Source organism: Megachile rotundata, chromosome 6, assembly GCF_050947335.1.
Source record: "Megachile rotundata isolate GNS110a chromosome 6, iyMegRotu1, whole genome shotgun sequence".
NCBI classification, from domain to species: Eukaryota; Metazoa; Arthropoda; class Insecta; order Hymenoptera; family Megachilidae; genus Megachile; species Megachile rotundata.
This window is the reverse complement of record NC_134988.1, coordinates 17,037,976-17,059,254: the sequence shown is the minus strand read 5'-3', so window position 1 is coordinate 17,059,254 and position 21,279 is coordinate 17,037,976. Positions and strand designations below refer to the sequence as shown.

At 45.8% G+C, this 21,279-nt stretch overlaps 1 protein-coding gene across 22 annotated transcripts in view; it reads right to left on the bottom strand.

Moving 5' to 3' along the window:
* FoxP (forkhead box transcription factor P) overlaps nucleotides 1–21,279 on the bottom strand; it is a 222,937-nt gene that overhangs the window by 19,641 nt on the left and 182,017 nt on the right. For all 22 annotated transcript variants that reach the window (XM_076532612.1, XM_076532618.1, XM_076532617.1 and 19 more), the window contains 3 exons: nucleotides 1,824–2,435; nucleotides 1,593–1,655; nucleotides 33–282 (listed from right to left, as the gene is read on the bottom strand). In XM_076532612.1, coding sequence (XP_076388727.1) covers nucleotides 33–282; nucleotides 1,593–1,655; nucleotides 1,824–2,435 — 925 coding nt within the window. The remainder of the gene's footprint in view (nucleotides 1–32; nucleotides 283–1,592; nucleotides 1,656–1,823; nucleotides 2,436–21,279) is intronic.

The following is a 21,279-nucleotide window of genomic DNA, read 5'->3' as shown; positions in this document are numbered from 1 at the left end:
GTAATAATATTGGAGAATCGTGTGTATCGTACCCGAAGAAGGATTGTGTCCCTGAAGACCCAGCCCTTGCTGAAGGAGATACTGGCTCTGCGTGATCTGAAGTTGCTGGATCAAACGTTGCTGCTGAAGCGCCAATTGCTGAAGAGGCGCTGACGCCTTCTTCTTGTCGGCCGTTTGCAACAGATGAGACTGCTGGATCACGTTCAGCTGCAACTGCTCCTGCAACTGCTGTATCGCCTGTTCCAGCTTCTTCCTACCCAGCTCTGCGAACTGATGTTGGTGCTGCGAACATTTTATCGATCGTTGTAAACAAAGGCACGAAAATTCTTGCGGAACGGATCGAAGAACAGGAGAGACGAGGGGTGAGCTGCATCTTGGAGCCGCAGAATAAATCGCAGACACAGATAATTTCAGGGGAGAAACAAGAAGAAAACAGAGGGCAGTTGATGGGTACCCCGAAGACAAACAACGAGACACAACGGCTGATGGCGATGTTTAATTGCTTAGCTCGTCCTCGGGGCGACCATCCCCCTTTTCTCTAAGCCTCGAGGATATTTTAAAACAAACTCGAAGATAGACACACCCTTTATCGAGTTATAGTGCCGGCAAAAAACGCACGATTAACGAGCTAGAACGCGGTTACGCTAACGAGTTTGTTTCTACCGAACTCGTGGAAACAATTTATCGCGATCATCGACGATTAAGGACTCGGTTTCTCGATAATTAGGACCGCTTTTTGGGCGAGTTAGCGATAATCGATTCGAATGGACTGTCTAAATTTGTCGAGCGAAGAATACACGGTCGGACCATGTCGCTAAATAAATATTTGATGCCTCCATCGAGCGCGTGTTTCAACGCGTATTTGCACTAAAATATCCTTTGCGCTGTTTAGAGAAACGAACGAAAATATTTTAATTCTAGGGATGTAACGTTTTCGATGCGAATAATTTCGGATTCGCGATAATCGTAAATTACCTCAAACTTTACCGAGTCCTGTTTGCAGAGCATCGAAATTCCCGGTACGCGGGTAGGATGCCCGAGTTCTAAGAGGCTTTGAAAATCGGTGTTATTCCGTGAAAATTTCTCGATAATGGAAAAGTTGCATGGCATGGAATTTGATCATCTCATAGTGGAACGTAATGAAATAGTTTGAAACAGTTTCAGAGGATGGAGAGAACAGGAAACGTAACAGTAGCCTCGAGGACTCTTTCGGTTCCTGTTATCGCGGAAAGGATGCTTCAATGTTTGTACAAGTTCGCCAAAGGACGAGAAAGAGAGGAAGCAGAAGAAGAAGACGAAGAAGAAGAATGTACTCCATCAAACAGACGCTTTTTATAATTAAAATTATCAAATGGTCGACGGAGGGTGATAAAAGGCGGTCTGTTTACTTCGCCGAGTATCCGAAAGATGTTTAACTATGCCAAGATGCAATGCTTGCTCGATAAAAAGGACAAACTTCGCTAATGTACCTCGAAGAAGAGCGGAGCACAATAAAGCCGAAAGAATGAGCAACGAAACCCGAGATTCTTCTACCGTCTTTGCTATTCTCGCCGTGGTTACCACAATGAAATTCGGAAGAATGGAATACTTACGTCCTTTAGGGAGGAAAAGTAGCCGAATCGTTCTTGATTTGACGCATGCTCCGAGGTGGTATCCTGCAAGAAACGAATCAGAGTTCGATGTTATTCTTACGGTTCAACGACATCAGGGATTTTGCTACTAAAATTACAACTATTGTAGTCAAATATAATTACTCGAGAAAAATGTAATCGTTTCTGAAAATAATTGTCCCTGAAGAGGTTAATGTACCAATGGGATAATACCTGATGGTGTTGCTGCTGTTGTTGCTGCAGGTATAGCGTGTGCTGCTGCATGAAGGACTGCAGCTGCGTAGGGCTGAGTATATGCTGTTGCAACAACTGTTGCATCTGATGGATGCCGCTCGCCGGATTGAGCATCATCTGCGAGGGATTCTGAGAGGGTGGTGCCCCTGGCGGTCCTCCGGGCGGAGGACCTTGCGAAGGATTCGGTGGAGAAGCCCTCTGCGGGGCTTGTGGACTTTGATGGGGGCTCGGTTGGGGACCTGGTGCCCCGGAACTGGGCTGTTGCGATTGCTGCGTGATGATAGGTTGCTTTTGCTGGGTCATGGGTGCTGTTGTCACTGCGAGCCCAGCGGGACTGAGCTTTCCATTGCTCTGGTACTCGATCGTGAGGTCTTGTTGCTGTTGCTGTTGTTGTTGCTGCTGCTGCTGTTGCTGTTGTTGCTGCTGCTGTTGTTGTTCCGTTACGCCGCCACTTAACTCGTTGCTCCTGGTGTTTTCACGGTTACGGACCGACAGTCGATCTCGTTCTCGATTCTCGCGCTCCCTCGACGAGGAAACACTGTCGCGAGGTTGTTGTTGATGCTGCTTCAGGGCTGCAAACAGCGAAGTAGCCTGCAATACGAAAATGAAGATCGAGAGCTCGATCAAAGTCGGTTGCGAGCTGTCTCAAGGATAGCTTGACAAATTCATCAGACTATCGAGAATCATCGATCGACTATTACTTAACAGATTCCTTCGGGGATTAAAAATTTACCGAAGCAAATGACGAAATTTGGTCGCGAGGACAAAATCGATTCGAAACCGCGCAACTCGAGCGTCTACTTAATAAGAGGAGAAAGGAGTTTCTGTTTTGTCGACACCGGAGCTTGTACAAAGTCAAACGCGAGATAACAAAGAGGGTTACCCGGCGAAGGAGACGCGCGAGGGACGAAGAAGGAAAACGAGAACGAAAAGAGGGAAGAAGAAGCCCCCGAGGCGGAATATTCATGATATAAATGCCGTGTAATGTGCTCGCGTTAAACTTCCAGCGTGTTTTGAGCAATATTGATCTTATCTAATGGTATTCGAGCCCGAGATCGGTGGCTGCTGGCTGAATCTCGGTTGTACCAACGAAAACCGAGGAAAACTCGCTGTTGTCTGAATTACGTCGACTCCACTCTCTCTTACTTCGTTGTTTACGCAGCGGGATTTGTTTTATTAAGTTCTATCATCGAGTAGATTGCGGAGCGTAAAGGCGGAACACCGTGTAACCGGTTCATCCTGCTTCCTTTCGGCTTATCCTCTTCGAACTCTCGTCGATGGAACCAACTTTGGAAACTATCGAACACTTTTACTTTCTTTCTTCTGGATCACCTGTCGACGTTCCAAATAATCTCTTTGCGACGTCCATCTTTCCGCTTGATCTTCTTCTTGGAGTCTGATATATTATCGATTAAATCACTTGGAGTTACGACGTTAATATCGTTTTGTTGGGTACAAACAGCTTGCTAAATTGAACGGGATTTGTTTTAAATTCTTCGAATCGCAAATACGACTGACCACCAGCTATTTAGAATGCTCGTTTCGAATCGTTATTTCCTGTGCCACACGGTAAACGAAACGGCAGCGGACAACGCACGATGAATCTTGAAAAAACCGCGTCGCTGTCGAAGGTCGGCCTTCCTGGACCCCACGTGCGCACGAGTTTCGTCGAACCGCGGAGGCTCGTCAGAGATAAATTTAAAACGAATTTCAAGCTTAGTCCTCTCTTTCATCCACTCTCCCCGGATGTCTCGTTTCGCTCGTGGAAAATCGCGATTGTTTCTCAAGCCGGAAAACCCGCGTGGCACTTGGCGAATCGAGCGCTCGCGAGTCCTATGCTAATCTTATTTGTGTACGATTACGTATGTTTATAGCATGCAAAGAAAGTCCCGTAGCCGAGCGTTATCAGTGTTTAGTCAGGAGCACCGGTGAGCCTGCCGTTTCGTCTCCGAAGTTCGAAGCGTACCGAGGCGAACGGAAAAAACGCCTCGTGGAAAAACAGAACAGACAGTCCGGAGTGGTTCCTTTCTGCGGGAATCGTCTCGGAAAGGTTCGACTCTTCGGAGTTTGAACTGTTCGTCTTTCGAAGCACTTCAATTATTAATATTATCGATTGAATGCAGTGTTCGATACAGCTGCAAAGAAAACCTAGCGTACTTATACATTTGTGTCTATGAAAAAGGAAATTTTTCCTTGGTAAATACCGTTTGTTATGTACAAAAAAATAATTGTAATAAAGTAACAGTGAGCTCTGTTACGTGAATGTAATTATAAGAGGAATTTGATTGAACACTACGAATTAACGAAGGGGTTAAAAACTGGGCGTAGGAGATCGACGGTCTAGCGAGCGCCTTGAAAGAAAAAAACAATAAGAAGCGATCCAAAAAGATACGACCAAGCGACAGAAGCGTTTACTCAGCGAAATTAATGGAAAGCAACGATCGGCAGGAGGTTTTAATCCACTTTAGCCAGACGCACAGTGCCGGCTAGATCGCGATCCTTTAATTCGCTAATTAATACCGAGTCCGTCTGTTCGAGCCGTCTCTGTTGCTCCCTCTCCGCGCTCAGCCTGTACTTTCCGTTCGTAACGAAGAAACGAAGAATCTTGAACGTCCATGAAGCCCCGGTCGTGTCAGCGGTGAAAGGGCTGGAAAATCGCGGACGAACGTCGAGGGTGGTTGAACCGCGTAACGGGGGTGTATCCAAGGGTGCAGGTAGGGGGCAGAGGGTAACGACGATGAAGCTCGACGTGTGTACACGACCGGGCCAAAGGAAAAAAATATAAGGGTACGGAAAGAATGAAAGTATAAGAGCCGACGTTGAAGGGCCATCGACTACAGATAAGAGGGACTCCTAAGACTCTTTTAAGAAAAGGTTAAATAAAGGTCGGGGAGCCGCGCTTGTTGTTGGCTGTTCAGATTCCTTCGACCCCTTTCCTCCCCGCCCCCTGGGTCCTGGTAACGCTACTTATTTGAATCCCGAAGACTCCTTCGAGTTCAGCCCCGTTCTACGTGCTCCTCTCGTCTCGTCTGGTCTCGCCACATCGGGTCTTCATATCTTTTATATATTAGAATTTTCACCAACCACCCGAGCCCCGTGACAGCTTCTCTCTCTCGCTCGCTCTCTTTCTAGCTGTTTACTGTTTGGATTTATTTCAGCCTTCCACCAGGCCGAAACTACTGTGCGTTCGGCCGTGTGTACACGAGCTTTCGTTCGCCTCGGTTTCCGTCTTTATACTTTCGATTTGCCGGCTCGAGAACCCGCTCGATGGATCCCCGCGTTTTACGCTTCATCTGACTCGTCGAGAAACTGTTCGAAACGTCGCGGCACGGCGTCTCCCATGAGTCAGCCGGGATTTCGTTTCAAACCTGCATGTTTCGAGCCCCATTTGGACGCGGAGGATCGGCATCGAGTTGTCTCGGGGTGGCAACGTTGTTTATTCTCATCGCCGAATCGAAAGTGTCCAGAATAGCATCGAAAACACCGAAGGATAATTTGTTTTCGCGACAAAACTGCGAAGGAGAAAGTGGCTGGACCGAGATGGGGCCAATGGTGTTCCTGGGACCGGTGAAATTCGATCGGTAATCCGTGTTGCTTCTCTCGAAACCGATAAAAGTATCGCTACGGTGTCGCGAATGTTTGTTCAGCGTCGTTTTATATGCGCTGACCAAACTGTACGCACGGGAAGAGAGAGAGAAGGAGGCTACAACCGCGTCACACTTGAAACAGGAAAAAAATACAAAAAAGAGAGTTGTCCGGGGGGAAAAAAATTCGGTGATCTGCGCTGTCGATCCGTTTATTCGGCAAATCCGAACCGGATTTAACTTCTAGCTTTTCTTTGCATACCATATTGAACGTCCCTTTTCAGATCTGTTAGCGGCGATATTTCCATATAGTCTTCTGTACGCAGCAGCAGGAATATTCTATTATGTATGTATTAATTAAAATTCCTGTTTCGATTCTCTGCGTGATTCGATTGAACGATGGCATGGGGTTCGATTGATTTTTAATATCGTAACACAGATATGTCGAACGCTGCCCGAATTCCATCGCCGGTGTTACGGAGTTTCAGTTGATCAACATGATTTGTGGACAATAAAGAAAAATTCTACATATTTTGCTTGATTTTTTTATTAAGACCGAAATATCTGTCGTTTTGTTTTTTCATTTAATAAGTTATCAACTGTGTAATCGAACAATTAACTCTAAATAAATAATCATCGTTTGAAATTGGAAATTTTACGATCTCTCACCCTAGAAGCCAGGCTTATTCGATTACCCGCTCGTTTCTAGAAATTTCAGTAGATCGTGGAAACGTAGATTGAAAAGGGTTAACCCTACTTTCTTATCTGTAGAGTCGTCGAAGACTGCGTTGAATTTTACAGACGTGCCTGAACTCCGTAATGATGTAACGATATAGAAGTAACCCGGTGATAGTGGACCAAGACCGTGACTCGTCTTTCGGTCGTTCATCAGCGTCGAAAGAGGCGCGGTAGTTTCCCTAATTCCGAATTATTCCCGAATTCATAGGGACAGCCGAGTGTACGACGAGTGCTACGAAACGGACAGGGAAAGGGGACTTTTCGGAGTAATTTGTATTCCACATTTCACATGGAACGACGAGGGGTGACGAGTACCTCCTTCTCGCGTAGCATTCTTCGTCCCTCTCTCTATTTATCTCGTTCTCTCCGACTTGTTCACGCGAGAGCGACCGGTCTCGTGGAGAGACTTACAGTCGCGCGTATATAAACGTCGACCAGGGAGCAACGTCTGATTATGCGAACGCATGGCTGCCCGTAACGCGATTTAATATTAAAATATTATGACAAACGTCAACAGGAGGCGGGTGTAAAGAGACGCGTCTCTGATTGGCCCTCGACGTGAATACGAAACGAGAGAAGTCGAGGGGGTAACACCTTGCCAACCCCTTATTTTGTACCCCCAGGCGATGTTCCATTTTCGTGGCTGCTGGAACCGAGTCGCATTTCGTGAATTTCCATTAATTATTTCGACTATAATCGATCTCCGACGATCATTTATAGGTTATGTTCTAGTTTTCTTTGAAATCCTATTAGGATCATTTTCGGTTCCTCCAAAATTGCAAGCTTCTACTTTTACTTTTACCCGAAGAAATTCTGCATTGCACCGAAAATAGACGATACTATTTAGAGGCTCTTAAATTCTTCCAAAGTTAACGACAAATGGCAGGAGATTTCCCTTACGTTCTTAATCAAAGGAAATGTTGCTATATAAAAATATATGGTATTAAAATAAATCAACAGTGGAAATGTTGAGAGCATCGAGTGGCAGACAATAGGAGCACTGTATCTAAAACGACCCAGCGACTTGACATCGCGTTCGAAAAGGATCCTGCAATATTGAGAGGAATTAACGATTCCGGGAACGTCTGTTCTGCCGGACGAGCCAGTCGTCGGACTAGGAAGAGGACCATAGAAAAGAGAAAAGGGTGAGCAGGTTGGTAGGGGGTGGTAGGTTTCCTGGGACGACTCGCTAGCCAGCTGGATATTTGGAAAATGGCTAGAACCAAGCGAACGGAATGTCTCTGGGCTTCCATCGTTAACGGGCTGTGTACATTATAGATGGTCCCGTGATTGGTTCGTCAGCCTCTCAAAAACTCCCATCGACGGCGACGTTCTTCTCTTTTCGCCGGGTATGTTGTTACCTGCCCGCTCGTTCTCGTTTCGCAGGTTCATTTTACCTCGTTGGGACCAGTCACCCCTACCGTTCACCCCTGGACAATCTATTTCTCTCTTCCTCTCTCTCTCTCGACCGATTGACAATGTACAGAGTCGGCCTTTCATGGGTATCAATTAGTAGGACTCTCGCTGCTGATGCCCGCACGATCTCAGCTTCCGTGCGCATCGTTTTCAATCCTCGGGGCGTGTCGATTCAACTGACCGATCTCGTGTAAACGAAGACCGTCTGTTCTGTCTGGACGAATTTTCTCTTTCGTTTTTCCCTGTTATAATTGGGGAATGACGGTATTCTCGATCGTTTACATCCTAAAATGGTAGCGGCTGATCCGCTACCTGTTCGATTAATACTTTGATGCTCCCCATCGTGCAATCTATTTTACACACATGTTTCACATTACAATTAGTACCTGTAGTTTATACGAATAAATAAGTAGGATGAGGAATAGAGTGCTGAGCATCGTTTACCAAATTCGCAAATGGGTTTAAAGCTTCCTTAATCAAATTTGCGTATCGTTAAGAGGGATCGTGTACAACACGGCTATAAATCAGACTTCGAGAAGCAGGCGACCGGTAGATGGAAACCACGAAAGAATGAGCACGGGAAACCGGAACGAAGGAGGAAACAAAGATCACCGGCATTATGCAAGGTAAACGTTGCCAGAAGTATACCCTTTCCCGTAGGTATCCGCTCTCTGTATGTACAAGAATTAACGCATAGAGGTTGGGAGTGTCGCAGCTGGGTAGGCGAGATACAGTGGGTCGGGGGTGTCCAGAGAACGGCACGGAGAAAGAGCAGGAGAAAGGGGACAGAGAAGAGGGATGGAAAATTGGGGAGAGATCGACGGAGGGTGAGAACGAGAACGGATAACAGAGGAAGCTGGGATAGAGGGTGCATCGGAGAGAGTAATTTCGGCATTCTGCGGGTTTGCTTACATCCACCGGTTCAGCGATTTTCACTGTATGCGCACCGGCGAACCTGCACCGCTCTATCCGTCGCGATACGATACAGAAAATATCAAGACTTTTTTCCTAATCTTCTGTCGAAGATTCCATTTCCATCGAGTGCACAAATCCTGCTGCTTCGCAAAATATTCTAAAGAGGAACTTGAAATTCTTTCCTTAAAAGTGTGGATGATGTTCACAACTCAAAGTTTAACCAAAGAGTAAATTGATAAAATACACTTGCTAAGAAGGAATACTATGACAGAAAGATATAGGGGACTAATTTTCTAAATACTCATAAAGTTTTAGCAGTGTCTAAGAAAAACGCGAATGACCGTCTTCGATAGCTCAATTTGATACTCGATCGACGCGCGTCCGATTTCATTATCCTCTGGCCTGGTTCCCCAATGCCTTTTCCCCGATGACAAGCATCGATAAAACGCGAAATATTTTGTTTCTTCCCCGTCTGTCCAACTTTTCGCCATTAGCTTCCCCAAGACCCCCAGCCGTTTGCTCCTTCGCCCCGACTTTGCTCGTCGAAGAAAATGAAACGAAGGATGTATCTGTTTGGCGGAGGCCATAATTTCCCTGTTTCTTGACCCCATCTTCCACCGTCGGGGGCAGCGTTGCAAGCCTGTGGGCCACCGGTCGTTAATGAAAATCAAACAACGGAAAAATTACATCCACTTGGTGGTAACCAGCCTCCTCTCCCGCTCTTTTCCACCCTTGAGACTTTACAGGCGAGCAGCAGCCGACGAGGAGGGAGGGTGGAGAACGTGGTGGTCGGTTTTGCCTTAGTCAGCTTTTCCTTTTCTCCACTGCATCAGCGGCCCGGAAAGGTTTGTACTCGGGTAATCGCGCTATTCTTTCCTCCCGGCTTTCGCTTCTTCTTCCTCTTTCCGCCATTAATCATCTCGCGTGTCCCGCTCGTTGGGAGCCAGAAAAAAAATTATTACGAGGGCCGCTGTTTTCGCAGCCTCTCGATTTTAAATCGAACTATTTCCCTTTCTCGTGCCGCTAAAAGGACGCCGTGGTCTTCTTGGCCAGCAAACAACTCTTAGATAGGGGGTAAAGAGGGTAAACGATCCATAACAATTATCCCGAGAAGCGACAAACGAAGAGCAATTAATAGCAGCGTCGTTTGTAGGAGAAAACGGTATGTCTACACGGTGTTTTCTTGGAGCAACGTTCGAGCCACCATTGTGCCGGAAGTGGATGTCTGGGTGCATCCTTAGGCAATCGCCAAGTAATCTGTTGGCGGCCATGGTACGCTCGTGTTTTACTTTCGTTCCGGTTAATAATTCAGTATCAATTAGTGGCTGGTTGAATTATGAAAGGACCTTTCTTCGTTCCTCTCCACCCGCTGCTTTTCGTTGCTTTCTTGCCAGAGAAACGAAAAACGAGGGGGTGCAACTTTCCAACGACCCGCGTCTCATCTTCAACTTACATTTATTTTCGCTGCCTTGTTATCGTTTACGATCGATACCTCTTTCTCATGCACGATAATCTACCCGCGATAGACGTAGGCGGTACATACGTTCGTGTCTCAAGATTTAATTTTTAAATATTTTTCCCTCCGCACGAATTTAACCTCGATACTTTCCTTGGGTTTTGCGTCAGTCGATGATCGTCCAGAAAAAGAAGTTGCTTGGCAATACAGATTTGTAACGGGAAACTATCGATGCCCTTTCGGAGCAACCCCTATCGTCGGGGGGTGTCTTTTCGAAAAAAAGAGAACGGAAAGCGAGTCAGAGGAGAAAAAGAAAGGAAGGAGGCAGTGAATAATGGAAAGTAGCGAATTCCTTTTCTGCTAGTCGCGGCCAGACGAGCTCCATTAAAGGTCCCTAAATCCCCGACGTACTCCGCCCCCTCGCACTGCGCGACTCTACCCTCTCCCTCTTCTCTCACCCTCTTGGTCACCCCCCTTCGTACATGGACGGATCATGACCAAGCATACGGGCGTTCGCTTTTGCTCGTAGACGCATATTTATTCGCAGTCCATTTTGGTTTGTTTGCACAAACGAGAGAGAGTCCGTCAGGCCGACGTCGTCGGACCTCTGTTCTCCGCCTCTGCCACGCTGTAGCCCGCTCGTCGTGTCTCTCCCTGCTTGCTTTTTTCCACCACCTCTCGTCGCTTTTGCATTCCTACGCTTTCTCTGCTCACTTCCGGTGCTCCACGAGTGGGTATCGCGAGGGTGATCGTCACCCTCGGCTCGAGATATCTTGTTTCTTTGCCCTCCGGTTTCTTTCTCGTCGCGAATCGTTTCCTGCTCTCTCCTTCGCATTACAGTTCTTTACTTCGAATTCGTGGCTCGTTTTTCTTCGTTTGTCTCGTGAAATTGTCCCTGCTCAATTAAATGCGCGGAAACGTTACAAGGATTTATTTTATTAATTATTTTCGTAAGCCACCGATCAGTTCACACTCGATGAGGAGTAAGTGAAACACAAGAACCATGTAAAATTCTTTATTACCGCCGAGAAATCTTTATGCAAATCTCGAAGACACTAGAAGTAGAATGTAGAATGTTATAGCAACGCGAATTTGCAGAATATCCACCATCGCCGTTTTATCAAAGGAGTGCCGGATGAGCGGTTAAAAATTATACGATATTACTTAAGTCCCTCCTCGTTCGAAGACGAGAAGTTCTTGATGATACAATTAAGTCCGGCAACAGCAGATTTTCCGACTCGGAAAATTATTCGATATTTTTCATGCGCCACGCGAGGGTACGTCACCGACCGTGGGGGACCGTCGAAAGGGGTGAGAAAAATGCCAGGTTGTTCCGGAGCTCAGGAATTAGGAGCACGAACAAGGGCGGCAGAAATATCGGGAAAAGTATAAGGCGACTTTAAACAAAATGAAAGGGTAGTGGCTGTTTTACTAATGAAAGGTTACGACGGATACTGATGGATCAGACCGCTTGATTTATCGCGAAAATAAAGCTTCGCTGATTAAGCAGGGATTTCGTGGGACAAGAAAAATCCTTTGTGGACCAGACTGGAAATGATCTGTTGCGCGTTCTTATCAAGATACGAAAGAAATCTCAAGTTTCCTCGGGAAAAGTTCTTGTTGGTTTACATTCATTTAATATAGCGTGTCACCCCGTTCCTATTTTCACGGGCTGCCTTGGTTCTCTCGCCTCTTCTTCCCTCTCTTTAATATCGACATTAATATTCAAGACACCGAACGAAATGAATATTAAACGCAGTAATCGTTTTAACTCTAGTCCGACGATAATGTCCGGACCACGACGGGAGGATGCCCATGCATTCGACAGCTAATTTATTCGTTCCATTTATTTACGATTCTTCGTATCTAATATTTAAGGAATATCGACATTTACTCGACATCTCCATTGTCCCAAATCTTGTGAGATGTCTATATTCTTATTCAGTATTTTCTTTTTATAAATATACAACCGAAAGATTTCCCGCATCGAAAACGTTGACTTTCATATCTTAAAGTGAATCACGTTTCGGCAAGGAAGTCGAGAAAGAAAGGGGTGGTTCCCTGTTTTTACCCGCTAATTCGAGGAGAATTGCGCGCGAGAGGAGCGCGAGGCAACAAGAGGAAGAGAACAGGCTTCTTCTCGGTACACGAAAGCCGCATTTGTATTCAGTCGACGATGCCAGAGCGGAATCCGGGGGTGCGCTCTAAGATCGCGGCGGATGAGGTGCTTTAAAAAAGAGAAAAGGAGTAAACGCGAATGGCGCAAGGCGCGGCTCGAGGGTGAAAAACCGAGAAAAGGTGCTGCTGGTACCGCGGCTGTTACCGTGTCGCCTTCGAGCGACCGAGATGGTGGTAAAAATGACAAGGAAAAAGGGCTGCTCGAAGGGGGTGGAAAACGATTGCAGGAGCGAACTCGCGTATTTCATATGCAGAGGTCCTCTGTTTTGCTTGGCCCTGGCAATATTATTACCATATTTTTCGCATAATGCGTTCGCGTGTATGTCGCTTATTTCACGCGACCTCCGTGACCCCCGATACACCCCCGGACCACGAGAGATCGAACGGGCTAGCGTCTTAACGTCTTATCATTCATTGCTCGAGCCGCTGCTTTTTATGGGGGTTGCATTCGACGCGAACACCCCCGATGAAAAGTTTATACGTTGCAGTTCCAGCCGCGAGAGGGGATGATTTCTTTGGACCCTCTCGACGATAAAGAAACTCTTTCGAGTCTTTGTGACGGTGTTGAGACGCGAATAATAAAAAAAGTTGTAATCAGACGTGTTCATTTTCGTAATTTACAGATCCGATTTCGAAGAAAATCGCGCGAGAACATTGTAGTTTAATAGACAATTTAGCACGGAGTGGCGAGATCGATTAATTTCAATTTGAATTTCTAACAAGCGTTAATTCAACCCCGACCGAAGTCGGTCGTTCGGTGAAAAACTGGTCCTCGCGTGCAAACACGTCCCAATTAAAGAACATGCATCGTATGAGCTATGGATGTACTCTGACTGAACAAATTATCACGAACACACCCCTGTCGCGCAATGCGAGATATTCAGGCTATTTCGTTCTATGCCGTTCAAAGCTAACTGGCCGCACCCTGTAAACACGGCTGAACTTTGTTTTATAAGAGTCAGTCCAGTGTGTCGCTTGGGAAAATAAAAACCTTCAATTTACTCCCTATTTCTGGACGATCGTGTTTGAACGTTTCCTTTTATTTTATTTTACACCGTTAATATCGCACCGTTGGTCAACAGAGCGTCGAGCGTCGAAGTTTCCACGAAACGATCGCGTCGATATAACGATTTCACCTTGCTTCTACGATTCCCGCGATTCGCGTAAAACGCGGTACGTTATCGTCTTAAAAATCTGGAACCGGAAGACAGTTTTAGGGGGTGGAAAGGGTTTCCTCTCTCGGCGAAGAAAACTCGCACGTCGAGAAACATTTTTCCCCGCGTAAGCGGGCCAAATAAAATTTTAGAGTCGTCGAGAGCTGTCGATACGATGGGGAGATACTTTTCAATACAACGGGGGTTGTGTGTATCCGAAACTACACCGCTCACCCCCTTGTTCTTACGTGCACAGCACACGGGTCCTATTCGAGTGTAGATTCCGGAAAATTATGGCCGATAAAGAAACAAATTTCGAATTCCAGCGAAACGAGGGCGTTATAAACATTATTCCGCTTGTAGCAACCCCTTTTTCCAACAGGGCTAACGTTCCTCCGGTTGCCGTCGAACGGATCTCGCCTTCGCTCCTTCCTCCCGAATACGATATTCGAGTATTCCGAGGCGAGTAATAAACAACGCGAATCCCGCATATATATTTTCCAAGCGATTAGAGGTGGGAATCGATTGTCGTCGTCGCGCCTTCGTCTCGAACGCGAATGTCTACAGCGACGCGTGAAACTGTTCGTTCCTCCTTTGCCAAATTGTGCTTTCGAATAATTTGGCCAGCTAAAAGGATTCCGCGTCTTAACGCATTAACGGTTGGCATTGCTCTTCGTGTAAATTATGGCGTGTACATTAAGGAAGATCTGTAAATGTCGAATGATACTCGTTTACAAATATCGCTACAACGACAGGAAATATTTATCGGCGATAATTAAACGTTTGCTTTACAGGTACCGCAAATACTCCAAAGGTTATCGACGCGATTGACGCTTCGTTCGATCCGAAATTGTTATTCATTAAATTTTAATAAATTCTTGAATAGCGAGGTTCCCCTCGCGAAGCAATAAACGTGTCTTTGCCCGATTCCACGAGGCATAATTAAATACTGATACGTAGGTGACGATGGCTCGGATATGATGAAGCAATCGCGATGCCATTAACGGGAAGATTCACGGCATTGACGACGCGTTGAATAGGATTTCGCGAGGATATTAAACGCCAGAAAGTTTCATCCATCATGAACGGTGCAATGTACAAGAGTTCTCGTCGAAAGAATCTCGTGAATTTATCTAAAGGACGAGGTTTTCTGTTCTCAAAGAATCATCGCTCTTTACTTTGCGTCTTCTGCGCAATTAACTTTTGACCACGACCGTGTTGTAATTTGAAAATCGTTAACCCACGCACGTGGTCGCGTTTCGAATAAAAATAGAAACATAAAATTATTATGCAAGCATTACGGATTCCTATCGCGCATTTACGAGGAAACGTAAAATGTTAATTCGACGATTCTTATGTAACGATTGCTCGGATAAAATTAAATCCGGCTAATATCCAATGATCGAACGCAGGAGCAACACGATTCTCAGGGCAGGTAAATTCGAACAAGTTCGAAATAGATATCGAAGCGCGGGAACAATGGCATAGGGGAGTAAGAGGGCAGCGAGCAAACAAGCAGAAACTGTTAATACGGAGAATCGACCGAAATTTCCACGTTGCGTACAAGTTCGGCAATGTGGGTCGAATTGTTTGTACAGATCGGCCGCGTTTCTCCGCGTTTGTACACACTTATGTACACTAGCGATGCGAGCAAGTTGGCGAGCGCGGGCTAGCGAACGAGTCCGAGAAACGTGGGCGTTGAAGACTCGCATATGGCCATCTTTCTTCTTCCTCGTCCAACGACGCATCCCTACCAAACGCGCTCTATGTAAATAGTTGTGTAACGCAGAAACGAGAGGCATTAAATAAATAATAGCCAAGCTATGGTTCACGAAGTTGAAAGAAAAACGCCGCGAGTCCAGAGCAGATGTGTCAACATACGTCCTACCTATTCGCTTTTTTTTCCTCTCGGACTTATGCTCTTTTTTACCTGCCCTCGCTCGATGGCTGTTCAAGGATTTTTAATCGATATTCCCATAGAACCAGATCTCCATTCGAGCACATCCTCTAGCACGGAAGACACTCCAGAAGATGCTCGATACTGTTTGGACAGTTTTATCGTAGGATTAACTCCTTAATTGCCATGTAGATCACCGGTGATTGACACTTCGAATTCGATATAATCGAATTTGCAAATTCCCCGATCGAATTGTTAATTGTGTCGATAACTAAATTCGGAACGTCGCGTTTACCCTGCAGAATTATTTATTTTATTTATTCTAATCTTCCAAATAATCTATGAATCCCTCCGAATTACTAAGCTATGCATCACCGAATTACGAAGCATTCGGGTTGGAAAGTTAAAGGGAAAAACTGGCGGATGGAATGATCGTGACAGAGTGGCATGGCCATTCGGAGCGTTCTAATACCTCGTAGACGCTTGCTCGCAGATTCCATAAGGGGGCAGTTTATATGCAGGCTACGGATGGGTCAGCATAGGGGGAGATATATATTTTTCAATATAACTCGCGCCACCGGTAAGGGTCGCGAGAATCGTCCAAGAGAGTCCAAGTCGACGTTATTTTTTATCTTTATTAGATTGCCGGGTATCCGTTAGTTGAGCTTCGACGTGCTACGGACGAACGTGCATGAATATCAAGTGACCGGTAACACGTGGCGCAATTTTATCGTCCTTCCACTCTCATGGAACTTTCTATACTTTTGCGCCGAATTACCAATGTCCTTCTACGATCAGACTGTCCCTGTTTTGGAGCTTGTAAAAACTAACGACGCTTCTTTAATCTACCCTTTCTTTGTTCACCTCCATTCCGATCTAAGGATCAGATTCTTGCTCGGTTCCACTTTGAAGTATGGGTGACTGAAACTCGAATAACAAACTGACGTAGAATAGTAAATAGAAGGATTGCACGTCGGAACGTGTTAATCTACAGCGTTAGAGTTGTACAGAGGTTTATGTGTTTCGAAATCTGTCTGCTACAGAGAGAAACTGAACGTTTGCCAGAATTTAAATCGCGTGTAAAGATGCATTGATGCAGCGTTTAAACGCGGTTGCACTTTGTGGTAAGAAATTGTTACCGAAATACATTTTATTGTAACTATACAATCGAATCGTTGTTGCGATTGGCAGAATTCCAACGTTGACGATGTATTGCTACCGATACCGATATTTATAGTGATCTTGTTTGTTTCCTTCTCGATAATTCCGCATCAAAGATATCCGACGATTCGAACCGGGATTATTAAAAATCACTGACGATCGTACGAAAGATTGCGTCGGTATGGGTTTGTTCGTTGGCAAAAGAGCTCAAACAAGAAGAACGCAAAGCAGGATGTGTTTGTTTGAACGTCCGTTAATGTCGCCGTGTGTATTGTTTACCGTATAACCGAACGTTTTCCCTCCGGAGTTATTCGAAGTTTGTCGATATTGAAAGACTCGAGACGAGGCGGTATCGTCCTTTGAAAAATACTCAAGGTAAACTCGCGTGTTGATTGTATGTTCAGACGGCGAGGAGGAGAGCGGTCGTGTGTAAAGAGCACGGCCTCGCTGGAATTTCCAGGATGCTACATCGACTCCATCGAAGCCACTTTAGTTCTGTGGGAATCATAATCCCGGCTAAAGATGTTGCCGCCAGCTGTTGTAATGCGTCCCTGGCTTCTGTGCTTTCTTGAAACAAAACTCTCTCGGTAAAAACGGGTGTATCGTTTCTCTCTTGCCTCAACATATTATTCTCGATTACAAATATTGTACTTCGCGGAAAAATATCCTTCGGTTCGATTCAAATAAAAATCTGCTTTGTTTTCGATACCAAGATATCGGGGAAGAGAAAAATATTGCAGGTTTACGTTGGCGGAGCTTCGTCTCGCAAAGAAATCACGGCAAGTATTTATTTCAGATTTCAACGAGTTAAATATGCGGAGCATCGTCGGTGTCGGATACCGCGAATAATTGAAGGATTCTCAAATTTTCATGGGCCCTGACCTATTTTCCCAAACACACTCGGTTAATGTCCGATGCAGAGAAACAAATTTATTTTTAATTTTAAGCGGAGATGCGATTAAGGTTCGGGATTGGTTACCTCGTCAGACGGTATTTGAAAGCGCGTTTAAACAGCGTAAGGACACGTCCAACGTCCTGTAATTAATGGAGACGTAACGAGTGGGCGTATCCGTAGACTAATATGCGAAATAAATCTGCGGTAATAGTAAGTAATTTGGCCAATAAGTCGATAACAAATTGGGTTTGCCAACGGCAGTGCGCGGGACTCGGTAATGGCAGGCAAGTGACCGGATCCACCCCTTGACACCCTCTCCTCACGACCCGTCCGGCAACCCCTTCGACACCCACTCATCCCTTACTCCCATCCTACTAGATTTCCCTTTTGCGAGCGTATTCATATTTCACGGACTTGTAATATAGGAAAGTTTTGTTTAAGCCATAAAGCCAGGTAGCTGCGCGGTGACGGGGGTGGAGAAACGGTACCGTGGAGTGGGTGGTCACCCCTCGATGGACGCTAGGAGAAACGGAGAACGGAGGAAGGCAGAACGAACGACAAATAATTCACGCTGATGTAGCGAGTGCGTGGCGTTTTTCACGCGTGTACGACAGCCTTCTTCGCGTGTGAGTGTGCGAGAGTCGGCGGTCAGTCGAAGAAATTGCGAGATAAAGAGCGAGAAAGGGGATACGAAAAACGAAGGGGCGTGATGTATATCGGTTCTGCTCGGAGGAACTCGTGAAAGAGGCTGTGATATCGAGATCCCGTCGCTTCTTGGGAAGACATATTTTTTACCTCGGAAATTAGTTTTCTTCGAGATAAACAACGACATGTAACCACAAGATGTCGTTCTTAGACAACGATACGAAAAGTTAACAAATATAAAACATATTTGCATAAAAATTTGGACGTTCACTTTCACAAAAGAAAATATGCATCGAACAGTTAAGAAGATTATGATATTAAAGTCTTTGGAAAATATCGCAAAACATGGCGGACGACGCGTTACCGTTTCAGCAGAGAAAGAATACGAGAGGAAGATAAGATGAAAAACATGCAATATATCGAATCTATTCGCAGCAAGGGATACGAAAGAAGTGGACGTCTTCTTTCGTCCAAAGACGATAGTATTCAGAAAGCCTGCTGGTCAGTCGTAATGAATAATGTCCACATCTGTTCGGGACGTCCCATCAGTAACTGCTACCCCCCGTCGCCCCCTCCGATCCTTGCTTCACCTTGCTCCTCGCCCTAAAAACCATTTCCACCCCATCGCTGCTTTCTCGCCCGATTTCGCTGCATATCAAATTATGGAGTTCTGAATGGCCGATCGTCGCCTGCTGCCGGTGCTGCTGCTGTGATATATTTGGATATATTAAATTTTTTTTCCTACCCGAACACATCCGACCAGTCCAGCGTCCGGTACACATTCAAAGGGGAATCGATATACGGTCTGTCCACCACCGGAGTATCCGAATATCCGGAGGAGTTCTTCGAATAATCCACGGTAAATCTTGTTTGCTCGCGATCACGATAAAGCATTATCGACACGGTACCGTATTTCGAATAAAATATTACTGCAACTCCGAAACCATCGAAGGGGCAGGCGCTCGATCTTTCAATTAACGACGGTGGAGTTAGACATCGGGTGAGAATTGTAGAAAATTTAGAGGCGCGAATAGCTCGCATTTTAGCGATCGAAGATAAAACTGATACAAGCGTGACGAGGGAAGACAGCGATGGTAATCCGCAGAATTAATCGGTATCTCGATACAGAAAGTTGGATCGAAATCGGTTTGACCACGGAGGGTTAAAGGGTTATCGGATCGAATAAAAATCGACAAACAAGCATTGGTACGGTTCGGGTCTACCTACGAGCCTCGAGAAAGGTCGAGAGGCTTCGTTTGCATAGTCGCCAACACCTTGCGTGTCCATTACTCGGGTGGTGGCGGCACCGAACGCGGGGGATGATGGTGAAGTGGACGCAAGGGGGGAGGGTAAGAGGTGTGAACCGTAAACGCGCCACGTGCGGCAAATGGAAATGGACCAAATATCGCTGCAAACACTCGACCGTGCGAGTATCGATATACGACGCACCCTTCTCCATCTCTCCAGTCTCCTGATCCCCATTTTGCTACGACCAAGGCACACACGCGCGCACACAAAGGACCACGATTCCATGGTCCGTTTGTCGTTTATACTGCGCCACCTCACACCTTCTCCTGTTCACCCCTCGCTATTGCACACCACCCCCGACTGACGTTCCGTTCGGCCAACGAAAATTCACCGGTCAGTCGAATCCATCAGGTATCCACAAAATATCGCAAGGCACTTCTCTCTCGCCTTGCTTCGATACGATTCTCCGTGCCAGGCGCGTGCACGTGCGTAAAATCACGCGAACAGGGCTTTTATCGGGACGAGGGTGCCACTGAATTTTGCCCCTGGAATTTAGGTGAGACTCTAGGATTTCGATCGGGTACGTTTCCTTCGATTCGATTTCATGTACAGCTGCTTCGATCCGACAGTCGCGATAAAAAAGAAAGAAATGTACGGAGCTCTCGTTTTCTCGAAAACTATCGACTGGAGGCCAATCAAAAGTATGATTCAGAACTGCGGTTCTTCACCGTGGTCAAGAAATCTTCGAAAAAGGTTCCACTCGAAGTAGAGAGAAAGGAAGAACGAAATCTTGTGAGAAGTCACCGGTAACAAATATTTTATGCAACAGGGGGTTTTAAATTTCGAGTAAAATTGTGAATGATCTTATGAAAATATCATCAATTATAGCAATAACTTATGGTTCCTTTGCCGTCTTCCTCTACTCTATTTTCTCGAAACATCGAAGAATTATTGGGTCAACGGGCGACCATAATTCCAAGATCCAGCTACCGTAATGATACAAGCAAACGCAGTTGGTCGCATTAAACGTTGCCTTGCTGGATTAACCGGATTTCAGTCGTCGCCGCGGACACGGGCGAAAAGAACACGCTCGAGTAGCGAGAAGGGTGAAAGCGGTTTTCGCCTTGGTACAATTCGACCGTTCGTTTATCCATTCATCCAATTCGCGGACGGTCGTCGGTGTCCAGAAAAGGGACGAAAGCCGAGAGAAACGCGGCAGAGTACCGATAGGATAACGGCAGGACGAAAAAGGACAGGGTAAAACAGAAAGTTGGTAGAAGGACGAGGACGAAACGAGCGAGTGCTTCTAGCTAAACAAATATGTACTCACGTACTCATTCACCTATCTCCCAGTCAGTCCTACCTACGCTTCTACAGCCCTTTTAAAGACTTTTCCTGCTGTCCCTGGCTCTAACCTCCAGCCGTCAACCCCCTACCAAAGAGCCAACGTTACGCGTCCAACGGGTCTACAAGTTCGAGCAAGGGAAAAACTACGAGACTCTTTTCGCGCGTTTCGAACCTTTTTAACCGCTCTAGACGTTCCGGGCAGACGCTGGACAGAATTGTTGGACAACCGCAGTGTCGTTTGAAGAAACTTTCCTTACGACGAAATGAAATCTCTTCGAAATAATTAAAATAGTTCGCCGAGGAAGTAAACGGGATTTGAATACAAATATTTGAAACTCTTCGCTAATCTTTACGAACTTCCATTGAGACGCTCTGGTAGCTATTTCAAACACTTCTTGCACAATTATTGAAATTAGACACAAATAAATGGAGGAATCGTTAATAAAATATTTTCGATATATCGGTAACCGAATAATAATAGACTTCAACCTCTCTACGCAAATATCTGAAAATAATATTGTAGATATTGAATTGGTAAAGATACCGGGATCAGAGACAACCGATATGTACCGTTAATATGTCATAATTTTCACGATCGATACATATCGTCGATATTTCAGTACCGTCAATAAATATCAAGAACCGTGAAATATTGGCAATACGTATTGATCGGCTGAGATATCCATTACAAAACATTGCGCTGGTCAGACAAGGCTGTTCTACCGTGTAACCGTTTTCGTCGGTGTATCGAGGCAGGAACGAGAGGTCTTTATTAAGAGGGTGAGCTCGATGGGGGACGTA